The sequence below is a fragment of the Candoia aspera genome, chromosome 14, assembly GCF_035149785.1.
Source record: "Candoia aspera isolate rCanAsp1 chromosome 14, rCanAsp1.hap2, whole genome shotgun sequence".
Classification (NCBI taxonomy): domain Eukaryota; kingdom Metazoa; phylum Chordata; class Lepidosauria; order Squamata; family Boidae; genus Candoia; species Candoia aspera.
The window spans coordinates 11,487,099-11,499,367 of NC_086166.1; the positions used below are offsets into that span (position 1 = coordinate 11,487,099).

The 12,269-nt window shown below is 40.3% G+C and overlaps 1 protein-coding gene across 3 annotated transcripts in view; it reads left to right on the plus strand.

The window, feature by feature from the left end:
- The window catches only part of CLUAP1 (clusterin associated protein 1), a 62,546-nt gene that overhangs the window by 27,678 nt on the left and 22,599 nt on the right, over positions 1–12,269 (plus strand). For all 3 annotated transcript variants that reach the window (XM_063315247.1, XM_063315246.1, XM_063315244.1), the window contains exons 7-8: positions 1,895–2,028; positions 4,051–4,192. In XM_063315247.1, coding sequence (XP_063171317.1) covers positions 1,895–2,028; positions 4,051–4,192 — 276 coding nt within the window. The remainder of the gene's footprint in view (positions 1–1,894; positions 2,029–4,050; positions 4,193–12,269) is intronic.

A 12,269-nucleotide genomic window follows, 5' to 3' on the forward strand; every position in this document is an offset into this window, starting at 1 on the left:
ATGTATGGTCCTTGGGGAATACACTTTCCTCAAAGTTTTAATCAAGTAGTCATCCAAGGAGGACCAACTCAACCTCTTGGGATGTGAAACCCTGCAACTTCCACTGTAATAAAACAGCCCTTGAGCATTATCAGGGCAAATTTGGAGGGTAAAACCCGTTTGCTTCTTTTGTTCCTAAGGAAAAGGCTCGCAGGAAGAGAGGTAAACGTGAGAAGGCTGTGCTTAAACTTTCCACCCTGACACTCTTGTGCTTCCGTTCACTCGTCATTCTTGTTGGTCCACAGAGGAACTATAAATGGAAGTAAATTGCACTTGAGATTGAAACTCAAATTTATATTACCATCCAAGTATTGCTCCAGACATTGTTGCATAATAGCATTTGGTTTCTTGGGCAATTTATCCAGTTTGGAAAACTCTCCCAACTAATTAGTTCCAAAGCTGCTGTGAATGTCAAGGGCCCCTTTTTTGCCAATTTAACCCTTTTAAAGAGTAACATGTTCAAAGTCCTCTGTTATCTCTGAGGCTACGCAATGTGTTTCTGGGTATCCCTCCGCTGCTGCCTTTTAAAATATATGTATATTTTCATCGCTTTCTTCTAGTTGGGGAAGGGAGCATTACACTAGGGTTGCGGTGAAAGAGGACCCAAAGAATGTCTTCTCCAACAAGCAGTTCTAGAGAAGTAGGATTCACACGAAACAATGTTGAACAGTTGCAGACTCTTCACACCTTGTTAATTTAGCACTGAACAAATAGTTATTCCTTTGGCGTCACCTTTGAACATCCTTGCTTTTAAGATGGTTTTCAATATCCTCCTCATTTTCCTTGAGGAGTTTTTCTTCTTTGACCTTCCTTCTCTTGACAGAAGGACTTACAACGGAAGCTGGAGAGCCCTTTTTTCGCAGCATCAGTCTAAAAGAGCGACCTCATGATCAAATGGGAGTGTTTTCTCTCATGTGTATATACCTTATAGCCATCTTTTGCCTTTACTTCAATGTATGAGGAGCCTCCAAGATCCCAGTATCTTTCTCAAGCATCCAGATAAAAATGGCATTTGTCACCCCTCATTGAAATGAGCAAAAGATCCTGGATGATTCTGGGAAGCTTGCTAATCAAACATAAAACTGCACCCATCAGGAAGTATAATTTTTGTTTTGCAAATAGAGCAAAAACCTATGATCTGAGGAATATTTACATGCCTAAAACAACTAGAGGTTGCTTGTCTTTTCCTTCAGGCCGAGGGGAGCTCGTTTTACTGTGGAATAATCATGAACTGTGTGGGCTGTCAGTTGTGACTGCTCAGGGTTCTTGAAATATTTGCTTATTAGTCCATTTTGTACTGGTCTAAGACCGTAATAAATAACGGAAAAAAAAGTCCATTTCTGAGCAGGAATTTTCTTTTCCTGGGACAGAGATTGCCTTGATATGCAATGTTAATGTATTAATATTTTAATGTTCGCTTTTTTCCTGCCAGTGTTTCAAGAAGCTCAGAGTGCTCCCTCCCCATTTCTCTTCACAGCAATCCTGCGAGGTAGACTAACCTGGGAGACACTGGTTGGCCTACGGAAGTCCAGTGAGCTTCATGGCTGAGTGGGGATTTCTTTGCTTCTCACTTAGCCTAGTCGTATATTTTGTTCTACATTGGCTCTTAGCACACACAGCCCTACCAAAAAAGAAATTGGGACAGTATTTGGAATCAATATTGAACGATGTTTGGAATCAGAAGCTAATTTTGGGGGTACCAACCAGAAATTTATTTATTTGTCAAATTTATATAGCTGCCCATCTCACGCCCATCTACAACAGAGTCATGGATGTGACTCTGGGTGGCATACAATACAAATGGCAGCTCATCTCTGCTGTGTTTTGTCCCTTCCCCCCTTTTTTTTTCTCCTAGGAGCAAGTCCAGAAAACAAAAGACATGCTGAACAATGTGGCCGCCGATGAAGCCAGTTTGGAGGCCAAGATTGAAAAGAGGAAAGCGGAGCTGGAGAGAAACCACAAGCGCCTGCAAACTTTGCAGAGTGTTCGGTAGGAGCTAATATCCTCTCTGTCCCTCGAAGGGTTAATTGAACATTCATTTGCCTGCTGTGAGGTGAGAAATTGCTGGAAAGCAGGACTTCCCTGGCTGGCTCCTCCTCATGTGCTCTGGTCGGCTGTTTTTAGTCATCCTTTTACCTTTCCAAATGACGGTGAAGGCTACCCCAAGCTTCACCCAAAAATTTTAGCTTAAGCTTTTCAATATTTCGAGTTTTAACCCCTGCCACAAATGATTTAAAAGAAAATGGGACCTACTGAGCCGGTACTTTGTTTTCAGTGCCCGAAGGCACCCTGCAAACTCACTGTGGCTTTGACTACTCTCTCTACAGGCTTCAGAGCCCCCAGGAACTCCACCCGTGCTTCCTGGCTTTTGGATCAATCAGTCTGAAGTTGGGCATTGAAGAACAGGTGGCTGTGTCTCAGCCATGCTATATATTTTTTTTTTCTTCAGCTATTAGCGTTGCTTTATGGGTGCCTTGTGAAATGGAGCTCTGTAATCACGCAGGAAAGAAATCTGTATTTTTGATAAACGAAAGCCAGCATGGATCCTAGAGTCTAAGTGTGATAGATGGAAAAAGTGCTTTGCGACCTGTACTTGCACTTACAACAGTTGTGCCACCCCTGCGGTTATGTGATTGCAATTTGGGTGCTTGGCAACCAGCTTGCATTTACAACCAGTTGCAGAGTCCTGCAGTCACATGATGGTGATTTGCGACTTTTTTTGCTGGTTTCTGGCAAAAACCTGCAAAAAAATCCATTGGGGAAGCTGGATTCGCTTAACGGCCATTTTTTACAATGGTTGTTAAGTGAATCCAGCTTCTCCAATGGATGTTTTTTGCGTAAAATTGGGTCTAGTCATGTGGTGAATTGACTTATGACTGCAACAACTTACGACAGAAATTCTGGTCCCAATTGTGGCCATAAGTGGAGGACTACTTATATTTCTTTCAAGTGAATCTTGTCAAAAAAGCTAGCAAGTGCCCCAAGAATTATAGGCATATTAGAATGTACAGTGTAAGCATTTAAACCTGTTAATAGGATGTGCAATGTGGGAATTACATTGTTTGAGATACAGTCATTCATTCATTCATTCATTTGATGCGCGATAACCCTGGGCGGCTTATAAAACAGCAATGAAAAGCATCCAAAAACCATAAAACCATAACAAAGACATTGCCTGCTGTGATCAAGTATTGATCAATGAGATTGTGCATTAAAAAGATGGTGAATTGTGAGGTAACCTGGTGAAACAATCTTACCAAACCTGGGCACCTTTCAGATGTCTGAACTTCCAACTATCAGAATTCCCAGTAATAGCCATGCTGCCTAGACAATTCTGGGAGTTAAATTCCAACATTTGTAGGGTACCCAGCTGGGGCAAAGCTGGGCTGGAACGTTTGTCAGATTAATCAGAGCAACTCCATTTTTCTAAGCTATGTGGAAAAAAAAAATTGTATGGTTGTGTATGAAAATGCACCAGTGTTTTATAATTAATATAGTTATTACTTTTAATGCCTTGTGGACTCTGTTTTTCATAACACTTTGAATTTTGCTTTTTAATTGATATATCCTTTTGCATTTGGTGCTTCCCACCATCTTCCATGGCCTACCTGGAGCTATATAGCCTTAAATGTTGGAGTTGGGAGTAGTTTCTTCATGTGGGTTAATGCAGGCACCCTCAAAACTATGGTTCAAACAAGTGAGGTGTTGGCAATGATATCTGGGGAAATAAACAGGAAGTAAGAGGGAATATGGCAGTTTACTGCCCAACTGCAAATGCAGTGTTTAACGTTGTCCTTTTCTTTGGTTGAGGATGTATCACACTAAGCTATAAAGAGGTTTGTTTGACTTTACCTTAGTGTATGTTGTGTGAGCCTATTTACTGTAGTTGGTAAATGATGATTTACATCTTAAAGTACTGTGCCGTGCCCAGCCAATTATAACCAATAAATCATGATCAGACAATCATGGCTTAGTGCAGGGTGTGAACCCAGCCCTTTTTGTCCTCACCAGCCCAGCCTTTATGGATGAATATGAGAAAATTGAGGAGGAACTGCAGAAACAATATAGCTGTTACGTGGAGAAGTTTCGTAACCTGACCTACCTGGAGCAGCAATTGGACGACCAGCACCGCATGGAGCAAGAGAGATTTGAGGTAAGAGTCTCTAAATATTATAGTACTTCAATTGCTTGAGTCATAATTTGACTAAAGCCATGTGGGGGAGATGGGCGGTGATAAAAATCTGATAGATAGATAGATAGATAGATAGATAGATAGATAGATACATACATACATACATACATACATACATACATACATACATACATACATTTCTACCATGCATGTCCCTGGACACCATTCTGTTATCTGCTGTTTTATTCTGGTTATTGGATATATTCAGTGTTGGGGCTTGACTCTGCCTATAGAATCCTCGGGGTACTAATTTACATCCTCTCAAAACTGCCCTCTTTTTAAAGAATAGTCAAAGATTTATAAAAATAAAATTATCCAATACATTTAAGAATCCCACCTGGGTGAAGAGATACACAGTGAATAAATGGAGCTATTATAGCAGAGTCATTTGTAACTGAACTGTGAGTACCGTTTTCCCCAGTGTTACCATAAAGTGTATCGCCCACGCATTGGACTCTGGTTGTGTAATTAATCTTTCAAGCTTTTTATTTTAAAAAAAGATACCTGCAGATATTTTAGAGAATTATAAAAATGCTCTGGGAATGGGTGGGTTAATGATTTTACATGTCCAAGCCAATAGTTTACTTTCGTCAGGGAGATACATCTTCGGCACATTAAACTTTTGCCTAGTTCCATGTTTGTTTGTTTGTTTTTAAATCTCATTTCACACCTTAAATATATATATATATTTATAAACTAGGGAAGTTACTTCTTCCAATCTTATCCTAGTGTGCCTATGGATTATGGTTTCAGCTTTCCAGTCAGGGGAACCATGGATGGAGAACGACATACGGGCACAAAAACAGACTTTTAATATTTTTATATCATGTTCTTATATAAACTTAGATGTCCTTAATTCTGCATAGAATAAGGTTTTAAGCATTATATCTGTGGGATCTCCAGTTTCATACCATTGGGAAGTGAAATCCGTTTGCCTGTGGTAGAATTATACTATTTCCAATAGAATCAAGGAACGTAATTTACCTGAAGTGGAATGGCAAATATATATGCAATTACAGCATCTGTTACTTTCTTTGTTCAGCTTGGATGCTTTAGCTGCCTGTAAAACTCTAGGAGCATTGAAAATATTAGAAAGGTTTTTTTTTTCAAACCAATAATTGAATACTGTCAGGTAAGATATTTGGAATGGAGAATCAGAGTACCCTATATTACAAAATCAGTGGTCCCAGATGTGAAATATACTACATTAATTTAAGGAGGTCTGATTATTGTCTTTCCACTTGAGATGTAATAAATAGAAGGCACTTCACTGCATATAATATGGTCATGTCTGCTTGTAGCCATATGGTAAACCAGGTTCTTGGGGAAAATGAAGATTTAAAGATGTTAATATTTTGTTAAATTATATCTTCAAAATATGGTATTTGTCTATGAGGAGCTTTGGAAATACCATATCTGTGCTATGGCAAAAAATATTGAAGAATATGGGATTCTGAAGGATGGCTTAATGAAATTTGACAATTTTCAGCGTTTGAATTGGCTTTATGCAAAGGAGATATGATGGAGTCATAATAGATTTGGACCAAATGATATGAAGTTTTAACTTGTTGCTTAACAGTTGAGCTGCATTATCTTGCACTAAGCTATTACAAAGAATTCTATACTATACCAATTTAGAATAATTTATTATTATTATATCTTTATGTTCTGTTTGGTTTCTTCATTTTATTCTCCCCCCCCCTCTTTTCTTTCTCTTTTTTCTAACCATGTATTGGTTTATTAGTATATAAAGTAGTTGGTCTACATTATTTAGGATTTGTTTTAATATATAGCTTTAGTTGAGTTGTTTAAATTATTTGTAACTTTAAGGTTATCAATAAATTTATAGAAGAATTTTGCAATTGAAAATTCAGATGCTTCCTTCAAAGAATTTCATCCCCGAAAATCTTAAAATAGATAGCCAAGTGTTTAAAATGAAACCTTTTTTCTTTCTTTGCCTTCCTAATTCCCTACCATTTCAATATATTTTCCAGAAATTAGCTTTTATTGCAAATGCTGGAAAGTCATTTATTTCAGCCAATTTTAGGAACTGCGCTGTTACTATTGTGCTTTGTAATTGTTGTCTCTTACTTCATATTAACAAAGGAAAATATTGACTTGCTATCGGAAATTAAACTATAATCTTTGTAATACCCATTTTTTCAGTTTAATGGGCTGATATTCTGATTTGCTTTTTCTGCCAGTTTAGCAAAGCTTTAGTAATCCTGATGCAAAGGCAATAACATCCTCTGGGCTCAGGAAACCAAGCACATAAGCAAATAACTCCAGTGAATAAGTTGATCTGAGAGGACCAGGATATTCACTGGAGTTATTTGCTTATGTGCTTGTTTTCCTGGATGTGTTTTTAAGAAATAGCGCTTTTCTCCATGCCTGTGGAGAAATGAATGTTTATAAGGTGATCTACTTATAATGTCTAAAGCGCTGGGCAAACACAGTGGTTTGTGTTCTTGGCTCTTTTTCCTCAGCTGGTGATATCGGGTAGATTGCATTTTTAATTAGAAAAGAGGGTCAGAGATTGAGCAAATATTTTGTCATTTAACTGAGGCCCTCTGGATTACGTGCATCACACTTTTGAAAATTTCCCCTTCCCATTTATGAAGGCCAAAGAAAAGAAATTGCATTCAGTATATAAGTATGTAATTAAACCTAATCTTTTTTGCTCTCTCCAGATTGAAAAAAAAATGGTGGTACAGAATGGTTCAGGCTATGATTATATAGATCAGGGATGGGCAACTTTGACCCATAGGATACACTTGATGTACAGCATCTCTCTCTCTCTTCATCTCTCTCTCTCTCTCTCTTGAGCCCTTCCAGACCACAATGGAATTTTAGAGCATAATTTTTGTTTTAACAAAAAGAAGAAGCAAAGAAAGATGATAATGGAAAAAGCCAGGGAGTTTCAGAAAAACATCTATTTCTGTTTTATTGACTATTCTAAAGCCTTTGACTGTGTGGACCATAACAAATTGTGGCAAGTTCTTAGCGGTATGGGGATACCAAGTCATCTTGTCTGCCTCCTGAAGAATCTGTATAACGACCAAGTAGCAACAGTAAGAACAGACCACGGAACAACGGACTGGTTTAAGATTGGGAAAGGAGTACGGCAGGGCTGTATGCTCTCACCCTACCTATTCAACTTGGGGAAGGACTGGGCAAAAGACCCCACGGGAGGGTCTTGCCCCAATGGAGAAGCAGTAGGTGCTGGGCTGAGCAGATCCAGGAGAAAGTCAAGCTGTGCTGAGCACACAAGAAAGTTCCTTTCTTTTCTTTCTCTCTTGATAAGCCCAGAAACAGGGGAGGGAGACAGAGTGAAAGGGGGAGGAAGCAGGAGAGCTAGAGGAGAATAAACTTTGGGAAGGAGACCTAGGAGGAAACCTGACATTGGGTGAACACCAGGATTGTATATATCAGGTACATACACTAGATCCTGGTCTAAACAGAGTTGGATTCCAGGATCAAGATTCAGACAAGCTTAAGGAGCTTGTGTGATAGAGTGTGAGGAGTTGGCCAAATGTTGAGTTCCTCTGTAAGTTCTTTCTGAAGTGTCTGCCAGAATCAGTGCTGGCAAAGAAAGAATTAATTTGGGAGCAACAGCAGACTGAAACTGAGATTTTAGCCTACTTCACACTAGCTTCTAGATCAGCCTTTCTCAAGCTTTTGACCCTGGAGGAACTGTTGAAATATTTTTTAGATCTCGGGGAACCCCTGCACATCCAGGCTCAGATATAGGCCAGAAGTTAGAAAATTATGATACTCATTTCATGGGTAGGCCTGTATATGTGCATTAACAGTGTTCTTAAACTAAAAATAAAGAATGAAACTTACCTCTCTAATGTGAAGTTGCCCGAGTTTTGAAATAATTTTTTAAATAAATTGTGATCTTCCAGGGAACCCCTAGAGACCTCTTGTGCAACCCTAGGGTTCCTCAGAACCCTGGTTGAGAAACCCTGCTCCAGACTGTTCTGGCTCTTATATGTTAAGAAGATACTTCTCTGAGTCTTCAGGTGTGACATTAACAGATGCTCTGTAATGTTGCCTTGAGGCTATAAGTTAGAACCAGTGGAAACAATGCACATAAGATAAGATCTTCTATCCCAGTTTTCACAGTTCCCTCTCCCCACCTTAAATCCTTGTTGCCCTGTCCCAGATGCACAGATGTCACTTCTGATATGCATGAAGATAACTGTGACATCCTAAACTAGTAAGATTTCTTTTATCAGGCCCTGAGAAGCCCCATCTGTTAAATTAAATCCTCTGTCTGAATTAATTTGCCTGACAAACTTTTTCAAGCATTGCAAAGTGTTCCTGTTTTTTATACCACAGATTCATCGGTTTATTCATATAAAGCCTGTGCATTCAACCAACTTGCCAAAGTAAACAATGCAATAGAACTTTAATGCATTAAGAGAATAGCAAATGAGCTTTTATTGAATCATTACAATTCATACTTTCTCTAGCTCCAGAGAGAAAAGTAAGCAAATAAATAGGAGAGCTGTTGAAGTAATTTCGGATACAATGGGAGCACACTTGATTTAATTGGAGATGTCCCTGACTGAAAAGCTTTACAAAGAGTTGGCCATTGAAATAAGTATTCATTATTAGCTTCAGCAAAGGATCGTTACCTTGTCGTGGTGTTGGAGCTTGAGCACCTCAATGATGCCATGAGCTAAACCGTGAAGGGCCACCCAAGACGGGAAGGTCATGACAGAGAGGTCAGACTAAATGCGATCCCTGGGGAAGGTAATGGCAACCCACCCCAGTATTCTTGCCGTGAAAACTAAATGGATCAGTACAACCAGAGATATGTCGGTATACCATCGGAAGATGAGACCCCCGGGTCGGAAGATGGTCAAAATGCTACTGGGGAGGAACAGAGGATGAGTTCAACTAGCCCCAGACGTGATGACGCAGCTAGCTCAAAGCCGAAAGGACGGCTAGCAGCCGATGGTGCTGGTGGTGAACGGCGAATCCGATGTTCTAAGGATCAACACACCATTGGAACCTGGAATGTAAGATCTATGAGCCAGGGCAAATTGGATGTGGTTATTGGTGAGATGTCAAGATTAAAGATAGACATTTTGGGTATCAGTGAACTGAAATGGACTGGAATGGGCCACTTCACATCAGATGACCACCAGATCTACTACTGTGGACAAGAGGACCACAGAAGAAATGGAGTAGCCTTCATAATTAATCGTAAAGTGGCTAAAGCAGTGCTTGGATACAATCCAAAAAACGATAGAATGATCTCAATTCGAATTCAGGGCAAGCCATCTAACATCACAGTGATCCAAATATACGCCCCAACCACAGATGCTGAAGAAGCTGAAGTAGAGCAGTTCTATGAGGATCTGCAGCACCTACTGGACAACACGCCTAAAAGAGATGTTATTTTCATCACAGGAGACTGGAATGCTAAAGTGGGCAGTCAAACAACACCTGGAATTACAGGTAAGCATGGCCTGGGAGAACAAAACGAAGCAGGACATAGGCTGATAGAGTTTTGCCAAGACAACTCACTCTGCATAACAAACACTCTCTTCCAGCAACCTAAGAGACCGCTTTATACATGGACTTCACCAGATGGACAACACCGAAATCAGATTGACTACATCCTTTGCAGCCAAAGGTGGCGGACATCTATACAGTCGGTAAAAACAAGACCTGGAGCTGACTGTAGTTCAGATCACGAACTTCTTCTTGCACAATTTAGGATCAGACTAAAGAGATTAGGCAAGACCCACAGATCAGCTAGATATGAGCTCACTAATATTCCTAAGGAATATGCAGTAGAGGTGAAGAATGGATTTAAGGGATTGGACTTAGTAGATAGGGTCCCGGAAGAACTCTGGACAGAAGTTCGCAACATTGTTCAGGAGGCAGCAACAAAATACATCCCAAAGAAAGAGAAAACCAAGAAGGCAAAATGGCTGTCTGCTGAGACACTAGAAGTAGCCCAAGAAAGAAGGAAAGCAAAAGGCAACAGTGATAGGGGGAGATATGCCCAATTAAATGCAAAATTCCAGAGGTTAGCCAGAAGAGATAAGGAATTATTTTTAAACAAGCAATGCGTGGAAGTGGAAGAAGACAATAGAATAGGAAGGACAAGAGACCTCTTCCAGAAAATTAGAAACATTGGAGGTAAATTCCAGGCAAAAATGGGTATGATCAAAAACAAAGATGGCAAGGACCTAACAGAAGAAGAAGAGATCAAGAAAAGGTGGCAAGAATATACAGAAGACCTGTATAGGAAGGATAACAACATCGGGGATAGCTTTGACGGTGTGGTCAGTGAGCTAGAGCCAGACATCCTGAAGAGTGAGGTTGAATGGGCCTTAAGAAGCATTGCTGATAACAAGGCAGCAGGAGACGACGGCATCCCAGCTGAACTGTTCAAAATCTTGCAAGATGATGCTGTCAAGGTAATGCATGCTATATGCCAGCAAATTTGGAAAACACAAGAATGGCCATCAGATTGGAAAAAATCAACTTATATCCCCATACCAAAAAAGGGAAACACTAAAGAATGTTCAAACTATCAAACAGTGGCACTCATTTCACATGCCAGTAAGGTAATGCTCAAGATCCTGCAAGGTAGACTTCAGCAATTCATGGAGCGAGAATTGCCAGATGTACAAGCTGGGTTTAGAAAAGGCAGAGGAACTAGAGACCAAATTGCCAATATCCGCTGGATAATGGAAAAAGCCAGGGAGTTTCAGAAAAATATCTATTTCTGTTTTATTGACTATTCTAAAGCCTTTGACTGTGTGGACCATAACAAACTGTGGCAAGTTCTTAGTGGTATGGGGATACCAAGTCATCTTGTATGCCTCCTGAAGAATCTGTATAACGACCAAGTAGCAACAGTAAGAACAGACCATGGAACAACGGACTGGTTTAAGATTGGGAAAGGAGTACGGCAGGGCTGTATACTCTCACCCTACCTATTCAACTTGTATGCAGAACACATCATGCGACGTGCTGGGCTGGAGGAATCCAAGGCTGGAGTTAAAATCTCTGGAAGAAACATTAACAATCTCAGATATGCAGATGATACCACTTTGATGGCTGAAAGCAAAGAGGAACTGAGGAGCCTTATGATGAAGGTGAAAGAAGAAAGTGCAAAAGCTGGTTTGCAGCTAAACCTCAAAAAAACCAAGATTATGGCAACCAGCTTGATTGCTAACTGGCAAATAGAGGGAGAAAATGTAGAAGCAGTGAAAGACTTTGTATTTCTAGGTGCGAAGATTACTGCAGATGCTGACTGCAGTCAGGAAATCAGAAGACGCTTAATCCTTGGGAGAAGAGCAATGACAAATCTCGATAAAATAGTTAAGAGCAGAGACATCACACTGACAACAAAGGTCCGCATAGTTAAAGCAATGGTGTTCCCTGTAGTAACATATGGCTGCGAGAGCTGGACCATAAGGAAGGCTGAGCGAAGGAAGATCGATGCTTTTGAACTGTGGTGTTGGCGGAAAATTCTGAGAGTGCCTTGGACTGCAAGGAGATCAAACCAGTCCATACTCCAGGAAATAAAGCCAGACTGCTCACTTGAGGGAACAATATTAAAGGCAAAACTGAAATACTTTGGCCACATAATGAGAAGACAGGACACCCTGGAGAAGATGCTGATGCTAGGGAGAGTGGAGGGCAAAAGGAAGAGGGGCCGACCAAGGGCAAGGTGGATGGATGATACTCTAGATGACGGACTCGTCCCTGGGGGAGCTGGGGGTGTTGACGACCGACAGGAAGCTCTGGCGTGGGCTGGTCCATGAAGTCACAAAGAGCCGGAAGCGACTAAACGAATAAACAACAACAAAATTCATTATTAGAAGCATACATTGCTAACACATCATAGTCCCTTAATGATTCTTTTTTCAAAAAAGTCAACAATAATGTGGTTTTCTGATCTCACTTAACAGCATTTGCATCTTGTTCCCATCCCTGTTGACCTTCTCTCCCAGCCATAATTTTAAATTTAAAGCTCATTGTGACTGAGGATACATTATGTTCA